At 42.6% G+C, this 18,632-nt stretch overlaps 2 protein-coding genes across 8 annotated transcripts in view; both read right to left on the bottom strand.

The window, feature by feature from the left end:
* The window catches only part of TM9SF3 (transmembrane 9 superfamily member 3), a 69,073-nt gene extending 63,910 nt beyond the window's left edge, over window positions 1-5,163 (bottom strand). For all 4 annotated transcript variants that reach the window (XR_013398200.1, XM_001101439.4, XM_077946974.1 and 1 more), the window contains exon 1: window positions 4,900-5,163. Coding sequence is in view for 2 of the 4 variants with exons in the window: in XM_001101439.4 (XP_001101439.1) it covers window positions 4,900-4,995 (96 nt within the window). In the remaining 2 variants the exon portion in view is untranslated. The remainder of the gene's footprint in view (window positions 1-4,899) is intronic.
* Window positions 5,164-11,585: 6,422 nt separating this feature from the next.
* PIK3AP1 (phosphoinositide-3-kinase adaptor protein 1) overlaps window positions 11,586-18,632 on the bottom strand; it is a 127,288-nt gene continuing 120,241 nt past the window's right edge. For 3 of the 4 annotated variants that reach the window (XM_028853388.2, XM_015147776.3, XM_077945179.1), the window contains one exon: window positions 11,586-13,918. In XM_028853388.2, coding sequence (XP_028709221.2) covers window positions 13,861-13,918 — 58 coding nt within the window. In that variant the 3' untranslated portion in view covers window positions 11,586-13,860. 4 annotated transcript variants of the gene reach the window in all.

Genomic DNA, 18,632 nt, shown 5'->3' on the forward strand with positions numbered 1-18,632 from the left:
GCACAGTGCTTGTGTATGTAACAGACCAAAAAAAAAAAAAACTGACTTTGTGATCTTGTTAAGGAAACAGAACCCATAAAAATTCAAGGCTACAGTGCAAACCATAAAATGTTCTAAGATTCCTGCACCCCTAAGTACTGGGTTTTTGGTGCTAACATCTTTACATATTAAAACTATGGAATTATACATACAAGACAGGTAGAAAAGGCAAGACTAGAGATCAGGAAGCTCTGATTGTTTCTGTGGCCTTGAGCAAGTCTCTGAACCTGTACAGGCCATTAGGAAAATGAGGAGTTTTGGATTAAATTATCGAGTCTTTTTAGTTCTAAAATTCTATGATTCTCAATCTGAAATCGTTTTTAATGCAGCCCTTCAGAATCTTAGGAGACATTCCCAAGTGCTTTGAGTTTCAGAAAACCAAATAAGCATAAACACACCTTTCACTGACTCTATAAAGAAGCCTATATCCCTTCAATCACTTATTAAAAGGCTGTCTTCCACAAAAGTGTTAATTTTCATTTCAAAAAACATGTCTGTAATGCATATATAATTCAACTTTTAAAAATTAAAAGGAACACATTCTTACATATTCTAGATATGTACATACAGCCTCTATTAAATCAATAGCACATTTCCTTTTCAACACTCTTCAGAGACTATTAAAAGAACTTTGGATAAATAAGCACATAAAAAATATGTATATATACACCATAGGGCCAGGCACAGTGGCTCAAGCCTGTAATTCCAACACTTTGGGAGGCCAAGGAGGGCGGATCACCTGAGGTCAGGAGTTCGAGACCAGCCTGACCAAGATGGGGAACTCTTGTCTCTACTAAAAAAATACAAAATTAGCTGGACACGGTGGCACATGCCTGTAATCCCAGCTACCCAGGAGGCTGAGACAGGAGAACTGCTTGAACCCAGGAGGCAGAGGTTGCAGTGAGCCAAGATCATGCCATTGCACTCCAGCCTGAGCAACAAGAGTGAAACACCGTCTCAAAAAAAAAAAAAGAAAGAAAGAAAAAAGAAAAGAAAAAAATAGCATATGGGTCAGATGGCCACCTGAATCCTAATTCAGTAGGTACAGTAAGGGAAATCAGGGGCTTTGGGGAACGGACACAAGGTATTGCCTCCTCTTAGGACAAGCTATATAATTTGTGGGACCCAGTACAGAATAAAAATACAGAGCCCCTTGTTCAAAAATTTAAAACTTCGAGATGTTACAGGACAGCATGAAAACAAGCTCTCCCACAGTCTTGTGTGACTATTCAGGGCACGTGCCCATGAAGTCAACCCTATTGCTCCTTAATGCTAACCCAAACAGCTCAGAAACAACTCATTATGGAGCCACACTTATCCCAGCATTTAAGAACTTAAAAATCAATACAGAGAACCGCTCAATACCTAATTGAGCTTTACTGTCTTATTTTTAGGATAAAGGGGAGTAGAGCATATGGCGGCTTACAGTGTAGAAGACTATCAACTCCGAATGCCTAAGTTCAAATCCCACCTCTACCCCCACCAGATGTGTGTTATCTGCAGGTGACCTCACCTCTCTAGATTCACTTTTCTCATCTATAAAATGGGCATATTACTCACCTCATAGGTTATTAATAGATGACTTCTCACGCTCATGCCTGTAATCCCAGCACTTTGGGAGGCTGAGGCAGGCAGATCACCTGAGGTCAGGAGTTCAAGACCAGCCTGGCCAACATGGTGAAACCTCGTCTCTACTAAAAATACAAAAATTAGCCAGGCATGGTGGTGTGCACCTGTAATACCAGCTACTAGGGAGGCTGAGGTAGGAGAACTGCTTGAACCCAGGAGGCAGAGATAGCAGTGAGCGGACATTGTGCCACTGCACTCCAGCCTGGATGACAAGAGCAAAACTATGCCTCTTAAAAAAAATAAAAATAAAAATAACAGTGTATAGCCCATTTTGCTACAAAAGACATCCTAGCTATTATCTTTATCTGGAAACAATCTTTACAGGCAATTAATTTAAAGGCCAGCTTTAGTTTCTAAAAGTTAGTCTTTGATAATTCAATTATACATGTATTTACTAAACACCTACTTAGCAACCTACCCATATCAATGTCTCCTCTTCCTTTAGTATTATTCTCTCTTTACTAGCTACTTTTGCTTCTTTGATAGAAAAATAAAAATATAAAAATAAAACTTACTTGACCATATAGCTTTTTCAGTACTGTTATCTGGCTAAGATGAATGCCTAGTTTTTGAGAAATATTTTCAAGAAACTTAGAAAAAGCAAAAGATTTTGGCTAATAATGAAAAATAATATAAATGACACATTTGAATTTTATGCTTATTTTTAAATGCTATTCTTCCTATAACTTTTTTTTTTTTTTTTTTTTTTTTTTTTTTTTTTTTTTGAGACGGAGTCTCGCTCTGTCGCCCAGGCTGGAGTGTAGTGGCCGGATCTCAGCTCACTGCAAGCTCCGCCTCCCGGGTTCACGCCATTCTCCGGCCTCAGCCTCCCGAGTAGCTGGGTCTACAGGCGCCCGCCACCTCGCCCGGCTAGTTTTTTGTATTTCTTAATAGAGACGGGGTTTCACCGTGTTAGCCAGGATGGTTTCGATCTCCTGACCTCGTGATCCGCCCGTCTCGGCCTCCCAAAGTGCTGGGATTACAGGCTTGAGCCACCGCGCCCGGCTTTTTTTTTGCTTTTTAAAATATGTATTTAGCCAGGCGCAGTGGCTCACGCCTGTAATCCCAGCACTTTGGGGGGCCAAGGCAGGCAGATCATTTGAGGCCAGTCGTTTGAGTTCAAGACCAGCCGGGTCAACATGGCGAAACCCCCTTTCTACTAAAAATACAAAAATTAGCCAGGTGTGGTGGCGCATGCCTGTAATCCCAGCTACTTGGATGAGGCACAAGAATCGCTTGAGCCGGTGAGGCTGAGGTTGCAGTGAGGTGACACAGTGCCACTACACTCCAGCCTGGGCAACAAAGTGGGACTCTGTCTCAAAAATAAATAAATAACATTTTAATAATGGGTAACCAAGTAAGAGCAGTTCAATACAGACGTGAAGTAATATGGATTCTAAACTTTTTGTCTAGCAACCATCTCATATATGCCATATTCTCTTTTGTGGCAGTCAACAAAAACCTTTCATCAAATATCTTATATTCAATTACTAGAATAAAAAACTGAAATAGTCCTAGCAATAAAACTTCATTGAAATTAAACTTTTAATTTGTAAATTATTCTAAAGCCTTTATATACATCCAATTTTTAAAATTTTAATTGTGTTTCCCTATTTATAGCAGTATAAGTCACAAGATAATTACAAGATTAAAAAGTAGAATACAGTACACTTGCGAGCCTATATGCCTGTATCATGGAACTACGCATTGAGATTCTGAGTATCATATGGTAACTTTTCATAAGTGTTTTTTTAATTGGAAATATATTAGTAACAATATCATTAAACAAAAGGATGGATGCCCATTGAAAATTTAAAAATAATCAAAGACCCAAATCTATACATGGTCCCTGTTTACTATGTGAAACAACAGCAGTTCTTAAACTTTGAGACAGCTTATCTGATAGAAGAAAACAAAAGGAAATCGTCTTAAGCTGTTTAACCTCCCAACAAAATTATCTTAGGTGAAACACCACAAGTACAGCACAAAAACATGTCACCAATTCAAGATTTGTGTCCCTAAAGAAATATATACCTACACAGGTAAGAAGTTTCTGGCTGTGACCGAAGGTAGAACAGCCAAAAGTTTAGAGCTTTTATTAGCTAAAATAAGAGTCCAGCTAGCCAAGGGTCCAGCGAAAAGTTTTGTTGATTACAAATAAAATCGGGTCCATTAAATATGTAAGGACGACTGCTTCATTTCCTCACTTTCCAGAAATGACGTAAGACTCCCTCAGATCTTTCTTACTTAGTCAAACACAATCTCTCATGGAAACTCCTATCATTAATGGTAAAGGTATAAAAAACAATTACTCGTCAAGCAAACTCTCAATTTACCTGACCTTCCTGCCTTACTCAAGTCTACCATTCTGAAAACCAGAGTTACAGCCCTAAGTGAAAGCCACTTGAAGAGTCGTTCACATGCACGCTTTGATGTGAGAATGCCAATTAAATAAACTGCCAATCAACTTTAGGCCAAATGCAAAAGGGACTGTTCCTGGCCCTGACCTGAAGACTGGGAAACATTAAGACCCTTTACTGTCAGAAGCTGCCTTAGTTAGGCACTATCCGGATGGGGGCCTCATTTGGGGGCTGGAAGGTGAGGAGAAAGTTACAAGAAAGGCCTAGGAATTGAATGTGTGTGGGTTAGGTACACTTATAAGTAAGTGTAAACTGCTCTTCAATTCAAGTTTATTAACGAGGCCCCACCCCAGGGTTTTAATCCGGTCTGGGAAGAAGCGGGCGAAAAAAGCCAAAGAGGACCATGAAGTGTAGTATATTTCCTGGTTAGTGGCTGCCGGGTAATCGCGATGCATCCATCTTCCTCCGCGTCGCAGCCCTCAGTAGCCAGAAGGCAGTCTCCTTCCCTGGGGGGCAAAAGCCCCGAGCCCAACCTGCCCGTTGCCCCGCTCCCGCGGCGGCTGAACTCCAACCCTTCCCAGGCTCCTTCTCGGCCCCAGGACCCCCGAGACCCTGGGGTGCGGCGCCACTGAGGCGCAGGCCGGGTGAAGGAAGCCCTGGCACTCGGGAACTGAGCCCTGTCCCAGGAGCGCACAGAAATGCCTGCTCCACGCTCCCAAGGTTCCTGCTCCGCCAGGCCCAACCGGAAGGAGTCCTCGAGACGCCGCGGGGATTCACCGGACCGCCGGGCCTTCCAGGCTGCGTGGGGCCTGCCTCGGTGGGCAACTGGGGAGCTAGCCCGGGGCGGCCGCACTGGCCGGGGGCACCTCACCGTGTGTTCGTGCTCGTCCGCCCGGGCCCGTGGCAGCAACAGCAGCAACAGCGCGGCGGCCGCCGCCACGCCTGGAGCGCCAGGCAGCGGCCTCATCCTCCGCGCCCCACCGGCCCGGAGCCGGCCCACCGACTCCTCCTCCGCCGCCGCCGCCTCCGCTGCGGCCGATTCGCATCCACGGGGCGCGGACAGACGCACGGGGCCCGGGCCCAGCCGCTGCCTCCTCTGCCGCCGCCGTCGCCGTCACCGTCACCGCCCGCTCCTGAGCCTCCCCCGCCCCGCGTGCCTCCTCAGCCTCTTCCTCTGACTCAGCCACGTCATCCGGCCACCCCGGCACGCGCCGGAAGTGCCTCGCGACGCTGGGCCGCCACCGCCGTCGGGCCGAGGGAGGGCCCTGCAACCGCCACCTGCGCGCCGGCTCCTCGCCGGATCCTGGGAGCCGCGGAGCGACCGGCCTGGCGAGCACTCGGGCAGGCGCCGAGCAGGCTGGGCCCCGGCGCAGTGGCCTGGCCTGGAACGCAAAGCCGAAGCCGCGTCCGGGCCGCGTCCCGGTGTTTAGGGTTGTGTAACCTTGGCCAAAATGCTTAACTTTCCCTGGCTGCCAAATGGGGCCGATCGTCTGACCTCCTGCCTTCGGAACTTGAGGGATCAGATCAAATAACCCTTTCCTGCCGCTGTGAATGAATCACGGGCTCCTGTAATCACCGTTAGGAGATATAGTTAAACTCGTACAGCGTTGGATAAGTGTTTTAAAGTTACTGAATACTTACTGGACCCCTACGATTCAATCAAGAAATGCTAAGTTTGCCATTCTTGTACATTTGTGTGTTTACTTAACTATTTCTGGGTCTCCTCTTCCCTGTCATAAATACCTCTTGGAGTGTAAGCTCCTCGGAGGAGAGGGCCTGTTTCCATATTTCCTGTACCTAGAACAGTGCCAGATCCGTAGTAGAGACTCAAAAAAAATCTTTAAAAAAAAATACACAAATGTGGCACCACCATTTACATAGTCCTCTAAGCCAAAAATCTAGGACTTCTCGGCCATCAGCAATCAACAAGTTCTAGCATTTGGTCTCTTAAAAGTGGTTAAAGAGTTTATTTTTCCTCTCCTTCCTCTGCCATTACCAACCAATTTTCCACATCACTATGTACTGCAAGAGTCTCCCAAGAGATCTCCACCACTGACTGATCTTCCTCCCCTGTTTATCATCCCCAACAGGTGCCAGAGTGATCTTTCTAAACAGAAACCAGATTATATCGCACACTCCCTTGCTTAAAACACTTCTTGAATGTTAGGTAAATCAATCATGGAGTCACCACCAAGGTTTTCATCTGCCAGGCACAATTCTGAATGATATTGGCTCATTAAATCCTCACAGAAACCCTATGCGGCAGATACGGTGAAAATGTTCATGTTACAGATGAGGTAACTGAAGCAAAAAGAGCTTGAGTGGCTTGCTGAAAGACCAGACCCACTCAGTCTGGCTCCATAATAGGTCTTTTTGCGACTAATGATTTACCAACTATACAGCCACTTTAAAAAACCGAAATAGGTAAGTACTGGCATGGAATGATAACCAAGAGGTACTGTTAAATTTTTAAGTTGAAGAAAATAATAGTTTAATTTCATTTTGTATGGCAATATGTTATCCTGCCCACAGAAAACAATCTGAAATATGACAAACCATTATCAGTGGTTAACTTTCTACTTTGTACATGCCTATAAATGTTTAGTTACTTTTTACAGTGAGCATGTGCTAACTATGTCATCAGATAAAAAGTTCCCTGCCAAAGGATAAAGTCCAAATTTTTGCCTATTTTATCCCTAATTTATTTCCCTAACTTTACCTTCCATCAGTCTCTATGCTCTGCCTTCACCCATATGTATTTTTACACCTCTGTGCCTTAGGTCTTTATACTCCCTTTATCTGGAATGCCCTGCTTCACCTTGTGCCTTCGATATTATCCTTTCAGACCTAGCTGATGATCACCTCCTCAGTGAAACCTTGCATGATCCCTTGGGAAATGGAGCATTCCTTCTTTAGGATTTCAGTAGCATTTGGCGTGTTGTGTTGTAATTATTCACATTTCCTCTTCTATACTGCATTCTGACCTTTTGATTGCAGAGACTATCATTTGTTTGTCTTTATATCTGTCCCAGCTGCTGAGATAGTGCTTGTCACATGTATTCAACTCTTTGCTGAATGAATGAAGACATTAACAAGTGAAAAGTCAAATAGCATAGCAGGATTTGAAGAATGCTTTCTAGATAGTGTAAGAAACATCACAAGGCAGTACATGATTAATTGCTGAATGAATCATACACTAGTAATTGCTGTAGAAATCAGAGGAGGCATCTTATACATCTTTGTATATCCTCCCAAGCACCTAGCAGGGTGACTTGCTCATCGTGAAAGCTCAGTCAATTCTGTGAATGAATAATCACTGCTCTTGAATGAAGTGATGATGGGCAATTGAAGAACAAGCCATGTAAGTGCTACATTAAGATGGATGTGTAGTTTCTTAAGTATCCATCACCACCCTCCACAGATTTGAGGTAGTATGCATGTGGCAGGTATTTTGGGGAGGACTGTGTTGGCGAATGCTTAAGAGGTAGGGAGGACACAAGAAAAAGTATAAAGTATTCATTTGGGGAGGATAGATTAAAACCAGGAAACTTTACACACAGAACAGAGAACAGGCATGACAGTGTACAAAAAGGAACACAAAAGGTGACCAGCTGTGCAAATTTTCAACAGGCAGTAAAAGCAATGGGCAATGAGAGAAGTGGAAAGACCCCTATTTCAGAGGTGTATTTGGGAAAGTTTAATGGATGGAAGAACCGGTAGAGCCATTAATTCAATGATGATTTATCGAGCATCTACGATGTACCAGGAACTCTGGTAGGTACTAGGGGAATCATGCTGATAAATGGCATTAGGTGATACAAGTCTGACAACAGTAGGTGTGGAAAGAAGGAAAGGGAGATAAAGTAACTGATTAGAGTAAAAGAAGTGTGGCTTCAAAGATCCTTGGAGCCTGATGACCTCAACAGGACAAAACAGGGCTCAGGTCACCATCAAAATTAGGGTTGTTTCACTAAATTGGGGAGTGAAAAACATTGACATACCTTATGTCACCACTTATTTCATCTAGATGAATGACCTCATTCCCTGACACCAAAAAGGATGGCAGCAGTGGGGGGGTGGGGGCGGAATGCCAGTGAAAGGAGATCCCCACCTCCCCCAGTGACTATACAGCCTCTTTCTATGGTAGTTCTAATAAGACTCCATTTTGGTTAAAGAGCTTATGACCAGCAAGCAATCCAGAAAACCAAAATTTCAGTCTTTTATTTTCATTCTGGGTAAACATGATCATCAAAAGTATTAGGTATGGGGACTGGGCACAGTGGCTCACCCCTGTAATCCCAGTACTTTGGGAGGCCAAGGCGGGCAGACTGCTTGAGCTCAGGAGTTCTAGACCAACCTGGGCAACAGAGTGACTCACCCCCATCTCTACAAAAAATACAAAAAAAATTATCTGGGCATGGTGGCATGTGCCTATGGTCCCAGCTCCTCAGGAGGCTGAGGTAAGAAGATGGCTTGAACCCAAGAGGTGGAGGTTGCAGTGAGCTGACTGTGCCACTGCATTCTAGCCTGGGTGACAGAGCCAGACTCTGTCTCAACAACAACAACAACAAAAAAGTGTTAGGGTATCTTCTGATTTCCATCATCAGCTAGTTTTTCTTTGAAATTCTATTTCTTCCTTCCACTTTGTTATGTTTGTCTTGCCAGTTATGTACTTCAGCAGGGTGGGGGTGGAGGACAGTTCATCTATTGCTATTTGCCATTTTCCACCTCCACCATTTCTGTTCTAGCTGTAATGTTCTAGACACGGATCTTCATGATTGCTCTGAGTTCTTTCTTTAGGAAGCCATTACTGAGAACATTTAGTTCTTGGACTGAAGAGCGACTAAGGCCATTAGTTTCTCTGTGTGGTTCCTCTTTCACTGTCTCTCAGTTCTTTAACTGATATAACAGTGAGACAGAGCAAAGAACAGCAGGTGCCACATAATAAAAAGAGCCTTGCCAGTTAGATGGTGACGCCACTAAGGCTGTCTCCCTGCTTCTTCCGACAAAGCGATTCCACACCCTCTTTCTGAGACTTAGACTTAACAGAGTTGAAGGGACCTAGACTGTTACCAAAGACACAACTCTCCACTTCATAGGTGATGAAACATAGAACAATGTAGTCAAGTTATATGAACTGGTCAAGTAAGTAGCACACCAAATTAAACCAGGTTTCCTGGCTTCCAAAACAATCTTCTCTTCCCTACACCATGCTAACTCTTACTGCAGAGATAGCAAAGTTTATCCTAAATGGGCTTTGGCGACTAGCCTAAATATTAAATGTGAACTAAATTGAACATGGACACAAACAATGGTCACCAAGTCCCAGAACGGATTGTGTGAGCCCTTTGAGACATTCATCCAGTGTTGTTTCGGATAAATCTCTATTTCAATCTTTTCCTATACGTTAGTTATTGAAAAACAATAGACAACCACAAAAACAAGTTGGCCATTTTGTGTTCCTTGAGCCCAGTCACAAAGGGCCCTCATGACTGGACCTCATGCCAAACAACTCATTACAAAAACAGCTAGGGTTCCAGACTGCGCCAAAGCTTCGAGACCTCTCCTTGTCTACATGGATGAGTGGCTGACTGTGGAGCCCAGGCTGTTGCTTCCCAATCTGGTGGTGAATCCTCCATAGTCTGGTGAGTGTAAATATGTATGTATATTATACATATATCTTTTTCCTTCTCCCTTCCCATTGCCAGTGAAAGGAGATCCCCACCTCCCCCAGTGACTATACAGCCTCTTTCTATGGTAGTTCTAATAAGACTCCATTTTGGTTAAAGAGCTTATGACCAGCAAGCAATCCAGAAAACCAAAATTTCAGTCTTTTATTTTCATTCTGGGTAAACATGATTGTTGCAATTTGCTTATTATATCATTTGCTTATATCTGCATTGCCATTTACATGGGATAAAGCTTGTTTACCCTTAAAGGTATTGTGTGTGTGTCTTCTCCCCATGCGTGTTTCCCACACAGAACACCTACGAACCTATTTTTTATGATTTTTATGAGAAAATGAATTCCAAGTTGTGCCTCAGAATTCAGAATATATCTTTCAACCTCCTACTCATCCCCTCACCACCCTGGTGAACACAGTATCTGGCCAGCAGGAATGAATGAAGAAGACCATTTTATGTTCTTAATAACTTGCTTGGAAATGAACAGAGCACAATTTATCAAACCAAAGCAAATATTTATACAAAATTTATACAAAAACCCTCAAAATTGAGGATTAATGTTTAGGAAGAATTTTTCAGAATTATCCAAATTAACTGCTTGTCTTTCTCAGAAATAAATCTGTTACTAATGCTTCCTCCACCAACCAGCTGCAAAACCACACACTATTCTTTGAAGGAGGAACACAGAAAACCAGCTTACTTCCTGGGGCATATGGGATAGGGATCTAAAAATCCTAGTGATATGGGAATGACTAGAACCTTTTTTTTTTTTTTTGTAACAACAAAGCTAAAAGGGAGTGTGTAACTTAGCTTAATTTGTAAAAATATTCATGGAAGTCATCTATACATTACCACTTTGTGTAATTAAGGCAGAGCATTAGAGACTGTTCACATCATTAAATATGTCCAGTTAAATTATTAGATTACAACACCAACCTCTTGTTCATAGTCTCTCAGTCTTCAGCTGGGCACAGTGGCTCACGCCTGTAATGTCAGCACTTTGGGATGCCGAGATGGGTGGATCACTTCAGGTCAGGAGTTCGAGACCAGCCTGGCCAACATGGTGAAACCCCGTCTCTACTAAAAATAGAAAAATTAGCTAGGCGTGGTGGTAAGTGCCTGTAATTCCAGCTACTCGGGAGGCTGAGGCAGGAGAATCACTGGAACCCGAGAGGTGGAAATTGCAGTAAGCCAAGATGGCACCACTGCACTCCAGCCTGGGTGACAAGAGCAAAACTCTGTCTCAAAAAAAAAAAAATAGTCTCTCAGTCTTCATACTTTGTTGCTTATATAGTTGGATTATCTGCTCCTAGGTTTTAATATAAGATGAAATAAAAGTGCTAGCCTAGGAACTGGAGGCCAACTTACCTTAGGGGCAAAGGCAATGGTGGTGAATATACCCAACAGCTTCACTTTCTATGGAGCCAGCTTGTAAAATCTTGGGCAAGGATGGTGGCAGCAGAGCTGTCTGCCTAAGCATATGTAGAAAACTTTTAAATGGTTTCTTTGAACCCTAGCTTGTAGTGTCGTTTCTGATCCTCATTGTATTGGAAATCCATGGTTTTGTTACATAATGTATTCCTAAAAATGTGTACACGTGTTGAGTATGTGGAAGTTGAATATATTTATGTTATAAATGAGCAGTTCTGTTTCTGGAAAATGAAAATTTTCACCTCATCGTTATAGACATTCTTTGATAAGACAGTCCCAGTGTTTCATCCAAATTCTTTCATTTTCTTCTTTTACATAAAACCAACCATCTTGGATGTTAAAGGAACCACCAGTGAGGGCTTAAGATTCTGCCGCTTTTGACTCGGCACTCCTGATCCGTTCCATCCATGTCTCAAGTGTATCACATTCATGAGACACAGGCTTCTCATCAGCAATTTCAATTTTATGTTTTCTACTTATTTTTATATAAGAATACAATGCAACAAAATATTCATATATTGCACAAACAGTGATGTGCATACAAAGATGCTAACAACATTGGCTGGTAATAGGCTTTACCATGTTACAATCTAAATGCTTGTTTATAAGAGAATGTACAAAATTCTAAATTTGGCATCCAAAAGGGGGCTTACAGTTACTGAATATTTTTCCCAGCCCTATTTTTAAAATATCACTTTAATCAAATTCAAATTTGCCTACGATGGAGCCTGTCTATAAGTAACAGTAAGGGCAAGCATACCAACATCAAAATTCTTCTTCTTTTTATCTCACGTGCCTCTCTTTCTCCAAAATAAGTGACAAGGAGAGTAAAAGGACCACTGAGGGAACATTTGCAGAATGCTACTAAGTGCCAGGCCCTGTGCAATTATAGTATAATTAATTACTATAAACACTCTCGTGATGGACATGGCCAATAGTGTATTTTATGTCAAAAAACAAAAACAAAACCCAAGACTCCAGAAGCTGTTAAGAGTCCTTGTTTCAGTACTCTTCAGTAAGAGTCCTTATTTGCAGGACTGAGGAATGAAATTGAGAAAGAACCTTTAATCATTAGAAAAGGACCTAATAAAACTGTACTTAAATGGATCATTAATGTGGATTTTTAAATTTTGTGTGGGATAGAGAATAACCCCATGGGAAACAAACACATTTCGAATATTTTTTAAAGGAATAGTTCTGATTCTAATTTTACTGTATGTTTAGGCATCATTAAGGACCTCTGATTTGAAGGTAGATGTATGTGCCAGGGACTCCAAATTCATGATATATGTTAAGGCTCCACATTCTATGCAAAAATGGATTTACCAAGCATGATGGTAATAATAAGTATGTAAAAAATAGATAACTACAGTGGTACTTTGGTATCCATGGAGATTGGTTCCAGGATCCCCCAATATCAAAATCCACAAATGCTCAAGTCCCATATATAAAATGGCATAGTATTTGCATATAACCTACACACATCCTCCTGTATGCTTTAAATCACTTCTAGATTTCTTATAATATCTAATACAATGCCTACACATCACTTCATTTACATGAATTCAACATAGTTCTTGGCATGCAGCAAATTCAAGTTTTGCTTTTTGAAACTTTGTAGATTGTTTTTCAAATATTTTTGATTCAAGGTTGGTTGAATCCACGGACACAGAACCCATGGATTTGAAAGGTTGACTGTATTTCTATTTTAGGTTTGTTTTTCCTCCTCAGAACCCACAACAAAGAAAAAGTCAAAGGTCCTCCTCTCTCTCTTTATGACCAGAACTAAAACCTATAAAGGAAACAGAGCACTAAGTGGGGTCCTGGGAATCCCCAGCTTCTGGTTTCCAACCACTTCTAGATGTTCTCTGGAAACATAACTGTGTTGAAACCATAGTGAAGTATAAATTCCCAAATTGAAAAGAAAACAAATTTGGTAGTCTTATCCCTGGGAGATATGGAAGATGGAAAATTCTGCAAGACCAGTAGGCACTGATGAATTTCTACATCTGGGCATTTCTTGAGGGAGAGAGGAGCTGGCTATTTGGAGATAGAAAATGTGGTGACCTAGAACGAGCAGGCCCAGTCTAGACTAACTGTTTAACCAACTGAGTAGTCTTGGTTCCAGACTTCTGTGGAACCTCAGACTTGCCTTCTGTATAAGAGGAGTTTGTACTAATCACTGTCTAGTCTTTTTCAATTTGTTGTATGTGACCAGCCCTAGCACTTAAATACCCTGCTGAATATACAGAAAAGTAGAAGAATTATTTTAAAATTAGGTCACTTATCTTCTTACTTGAATACTACAAATCTTACATTATAACCTCTTCTAGAAATGAGGCTGAACTAGCAAATACATAAAGACTAATATAAGTGCATTTCAGTAAAATCACTGGTAAAGTACATTTATGATCATTCTTTTTAGGCTTCTGATATAGCAAATTAGAGGTAAGTATTTCAATTAAGTCTTCATCCTTTTTAAGTATATGGTTCAATATACTTGGTGATGGTGAATAAAGCCCTTAGTTTTTCACTTCTTCATGCCTTAATAAAGTCTTCGAGGCAAGCCCAAACCAGCAGGGCTGCAATATTGTCAGCAACGAGACTGATCTTAAGGTCAACAGTCATGCCGTAAAACTCAACATGAAGACATCATTAACAGGCTGAAGACTGTGAATCTTAAAAGTCCTGAAGTAGGCAGGTTTTAGGAGGTGGAATCAGCGTCCTCTGGGTGGAACAGGTGGAGGAGGATGTAAGGTCTCCCTGGTCGGAGGCCTGAAATGAAAGATAAAGCAACTCTATTTAAAAACTAATTTGATTAAATAGTTCTTAGGAATGCACAGTTTGTTGCAAACTTGGTATACTATGCAAAGGACACAATCCTCAATTAATGAGACAGGACACACATATGAATGTCTGAGTGACACACATGCTAGCTGTGGCTTGCAATCCTGGCGGCACATTAGAAACACCAGTGGAGCTTTTAAAAATACCAGTTCCAAGGATCCATCCAGACCCATTGCATTCTAAGCTCTAGAGGATAGGACTCAAGCCGCAAAGCTTTTGAATAGTTTCCCTCCCCAACCAGTTGTACTCACTAACCCTTTCATTATCTGATACTTTGCCATCTTGGGGCCTTGCTGACCCTGGAGAGACTGCCCCTCCCAGGATAAGCTAATTCCTAGAAACAGGAAACAAGCTACCTGCCTTCCAGTGCTAAACACGCCTTTCATATGTAAACCAACCAGTCCAGATGCATGCCCCAACCACCTCCTCTATGGGGCTTTCACACTCCACTTTATGGGGCCACCATCCACTTGCCCTTATCACCCTAGGGCCAGTTACCAGACAATGAGGGTCAGCCCTTAATGCCTCAGAGCCAATGAAATTATTCAAACTAGCCAATTCTAAATCTTACCCAGCCTCACCCATGGAAACCACAATAAAAGCTCTTGTCCACATTTTCCCCTGCTCCTCTGCCTCCTTACTGGCCCTGATGCTTCCCCATGTAGCCCCCTATGGGGTGATGTACCCCTCTTTTGGGATCTGTGAGTATATCAAACTATCTCTTCAATGGCAGTTGTCTCCTGAGCTGTTGACTTTGCCATACCTAAATAATAATGAAACCTAGATTTTAAAACACCACCAATTCTAATAGCCACGCAGGAGACACACTGTAGTAGGGAGATCTGTTGAGAGAGGAATTGGAATTTCCAAAGCCTGCTTCTCACGACTGCTTCCTCATGGGATAACTGTTATCCAAACTCTGCATCTGCCTTCCTAGAAACTTCCCTCCATGTTACTCTGTATGGTTTTTGAACAGTCTTAAATGACGTTCCAGGTAGACTAGGGTGAGTCTATTTACAGACAGGTTCAAGGATTACAGATGGCATTTCCACGTGTGTGCTGTAAAACCAATATTTAATTCCCTTGGAAGCAAGTCAATAAGAAAAAGAGCTTTGTTAGGTGCTATAATTGAACTGTGCTACCCTGGAGTTGCATACTTGAGGATTGATCGAATCAATGAGTAAATATGTACTAAATGTCTCTTGAATGCAAGGTTTGTGTAGGTCAAAGAAATGACAACAGAGTTGGGAAAAGAGGGGCTGCCTCAGGAGCAAAAGAGGGAGGCAGTAGCAGAAAATAAGAATCACAGACAACCTTGGGAGGTCCCGCCCTAGTCCCAGGATTAGATGGCTTTGTCTGGTTGTCACTGAGTGACTGAGCTTCATACCATGAAAACAAAAGGATGGTCTCCTTCTGTCTCTTCAGCCTGCCCTGTGAGCTTGGGGTTATAGGAGAAAGCCAAAGGACACGATACCACTTTTACCTGAGCAAATTTAGCCTGCCTGCCTCTCTACCATCTTTCTTTCACTCTTTCTTTCAACAAACATTAATTTACTTTCTATCTACTTCTGGGTATGGGATATAACAGCAAGTAAAGTGGTCATGGATTAGGCCCTCAAGATGTTACAAGTGTGTGGATGAGACGGACAATAGGCAAAAATCAGGAAACTCTACAGAGTGTTTTGATGGGGGAGATTCAGAACCTATAGGAACATATAGCATAGACATTTATGCATACATCTCTGTGTGTGCAAGTTCAGCGCCTCTGAAATTGTTTTCTTATCTGCCAAACAGAGGTACTGATCCCTACGTTGGAGTACCATGTGAGGCTTGGAGATGACAGTAGGAAAGTAGGTAGCAGTTTGTGGCTTGGAGTAGGCACTCAGCAAGTAAAGCTAATAATATAATAATGATGATTAAAGATCTACTCTGAAATCTGTTCCCCAGTTATGCCTCATGAGCCTTACATTTTATCTTCCACCACAAAGACAGCCATGATTTTCTCCCAGCCCCTCTTCCTCTTTCTGCTGCCACACTCTGCAGTTGGAGTGAGCCTATGGGCATACCCTCTCTAGGTTTCATTCTGAGGAACAACTCCAGCTAAAGATTGGAAGCTACATCTCAAGGAAACTTATTCATAATTTTAGACCTGTAATTATAGTGTTTGTTTGTTTGTTTTAAGACATGGTCTCACTCTGTCGTCTAGGCTGGAGTGCAATGGCGCAATCACAGCTTACTAGAGCCTCAACCTCCCAGGCTCAAGCAGTCTGCCCACCTCAGCCTCTCAAGTACCTGAGACTACAGGCACACACCACCACACCCAGCTAATTTTTTTTTTTTTTTTGTAGAGATGGGGTTTTGCCGTGTTGCCCAGGCTGGTCTCAAACTCCTGAGCTCAAGGGATCCACTTGCCTTGGCCTCCCAAAGTGCTGGGATTACAGGCATGAGCCACTGTGCCTGGCCAGGAGTGTGAAGTTCCTTTCACTCATCTATAACCCACCTGTATATGGTGGTAGATGACTTGATGGCTACTTTTTTAGGAGCTCCGGAAGTCCAACCCAAATAATACCAATCTATCCTTCCATCCATTCACTTAACACAGTGAATATCTTTTAAGTTCCTAGTATGTGCCAGTTACTCTGCCAGGCACTAGGGATAGGAGAAAAAAAATTAAAAATCAAAAGTAGTGTCTCACAGGTTCACCATTCATTGAGGAGACACATCTACACAAGGGTTGCAACACGGAGTGTATTATTAGAGTATAGAATATAATAGGAATGCTTGGGAAACCAAAAGAAGATTCACTCTGCATGGGAACATTAGAGAGGGCTTCACAGAGGAGGTGATGTTTGAACTGAGTCTTAAAGGATGTATAGGAATTTTCTAAGCAGAGAGTAGAAGGGAGGAGGAAGACAGCATTCCAGGCAAAAGCAGCAGATTGGGCAAAGAAACAGTACAGAGTGGCAGAGCATTGGTGAATACAGGAGAGGGGTAGGACTTGAGCTAGGCAGAACCAAAGAATGCTGAAATACACAGAATTAAATGTGAAGGCTTGTATGCCAGGCAATGGCATCATCAGCTATTCCTGTTCTAGAAAGGGCACTCTGACTGCAATGTGGAGGAGGGAGTGACTGGAGGAAGGGAGGTAAGTGTGGGCCTTCAAGAATGAACTTAGGTGCTAGCAGATGGAAAAGAGGGTGGATCTAACAGCTGAAAGAGCAGCAGAATGGACAGAGCCTGAAGACACACTGGATATGAGAGCTGTGAGGGGGGCAGGGATCAAGGATGACTCCCAGGTTTGGGGCTTAGGGAAGGGAGAGAATGGTCCCACTATCTCAGGCTGGGAACTCATGAGAAGAAGGCAGTTTGGGGTAGAGAATGGTAGGTGCGTCGATGAGTTCAGTTTTGCACAGGCTATGTTGGAGATACTGGTGGGGTCCCTGAGTGAAGATCCCCTGTCAACTGTAGGAAAGAGAAGGCTGAGATGGAGATGGAGACTTGGGGTCTTTGTCTGCTGGTGGCAATTCAAGCTGTGGGACAGCATGTAGAGTGAGCAGAAGCATGGACCAGAACTGGGATGGAGTGGGATGGAGGCTGTACCACCAGTGCTGTTTGGTTTGGGCCAGGGGTTAGCGGGGAGGTTAGAACACAGGCAGAGAAGAGGTGCTGATTCCTAGATCTGACAGTGGAGTCCAGGACACCAACGCCAGCCTTCAATCCTGTCTGTAAGCAGGTCAAGCATTGAAGCCATTCTGGAGAGAGACCCATTTTATTATCTGCTCAAATATCTCCTTATTTTATGGTGAAAATTGCGTACTCACACATCTTTTTTCACACCAAAAATGCACCCAAACCCTAAGTTCTATCAATTACAAACTGCTTTGTAAACATTATTTCTTTAGCAAAAAATGTTTTCCTCCTTTTCTCTCCCCATCTCTATCATAACATGCTTCCAGACTCCCCAGACAACTCAACCACCATCTCTTTTTACAAATTTACATGCTTCCTAGTTTCTATCCTTTAATTTTTGGAACCTGTTTCCCTGGTTGTTTTCTCTTTCTCTTCTGTTAACAAAATCCCACCGAAATTTTATAGCTAAAGTTTCAAACTTGACAACTCTTTTATCTTGGTACATTTAGACAACTGCCTTCAAAGTCCTCAACCCTCCGGAATAAAAGGCCTTGGATCTTGAACCGCCTCCTCTAATACTTAGACTTTCTTGGATAGGTATAAAACAATGCCTATGAGATGAAGTCTGGTAGGTTTGCCACACAGAGCAAGTCTCAACCCAATCTCAAGCCCCAGTTTCTACATCTGCAAAATGGGATAACACTAAATACCTACCTCTTAGGATTGTGGAGAGAATTAAACAGGATAATGCATTTAGTATGTTTAACAGAATACCTGCCACATAGTAAGTTTCAATAAATAACAGCATTTATCACCATCACTGCTCTTGGTAAGCCCTCCAATCACCAACTATGTAATAATTTTCAAGCAACAGAGCACAATGCAAATTCAGGTGATGGGACTAGATTGCTGCTAAGCTTCCTTCCAGGACTAATATTCTAATCCATGCCCTCCAGTCTACACCAGGGAGGCGTGCCCGGTGGATGTGGCACAGCTTGGGCCTGGGCGATGT

The sequence above is a fragment of the Macaca mulatta genome, chromosome 9 (assembly GCF_049350105.2).
Source record: "Macaca mulatta isolate MMU2019108-1 chromosome 9, T2T-MMU8v2.0, whole genome shotgun sequence".
NCBI lineage: Eukaryota > Metazoa > Chordata > Mammalia > Primates > Cercopithecidae > Macaca > Macaca mulatta.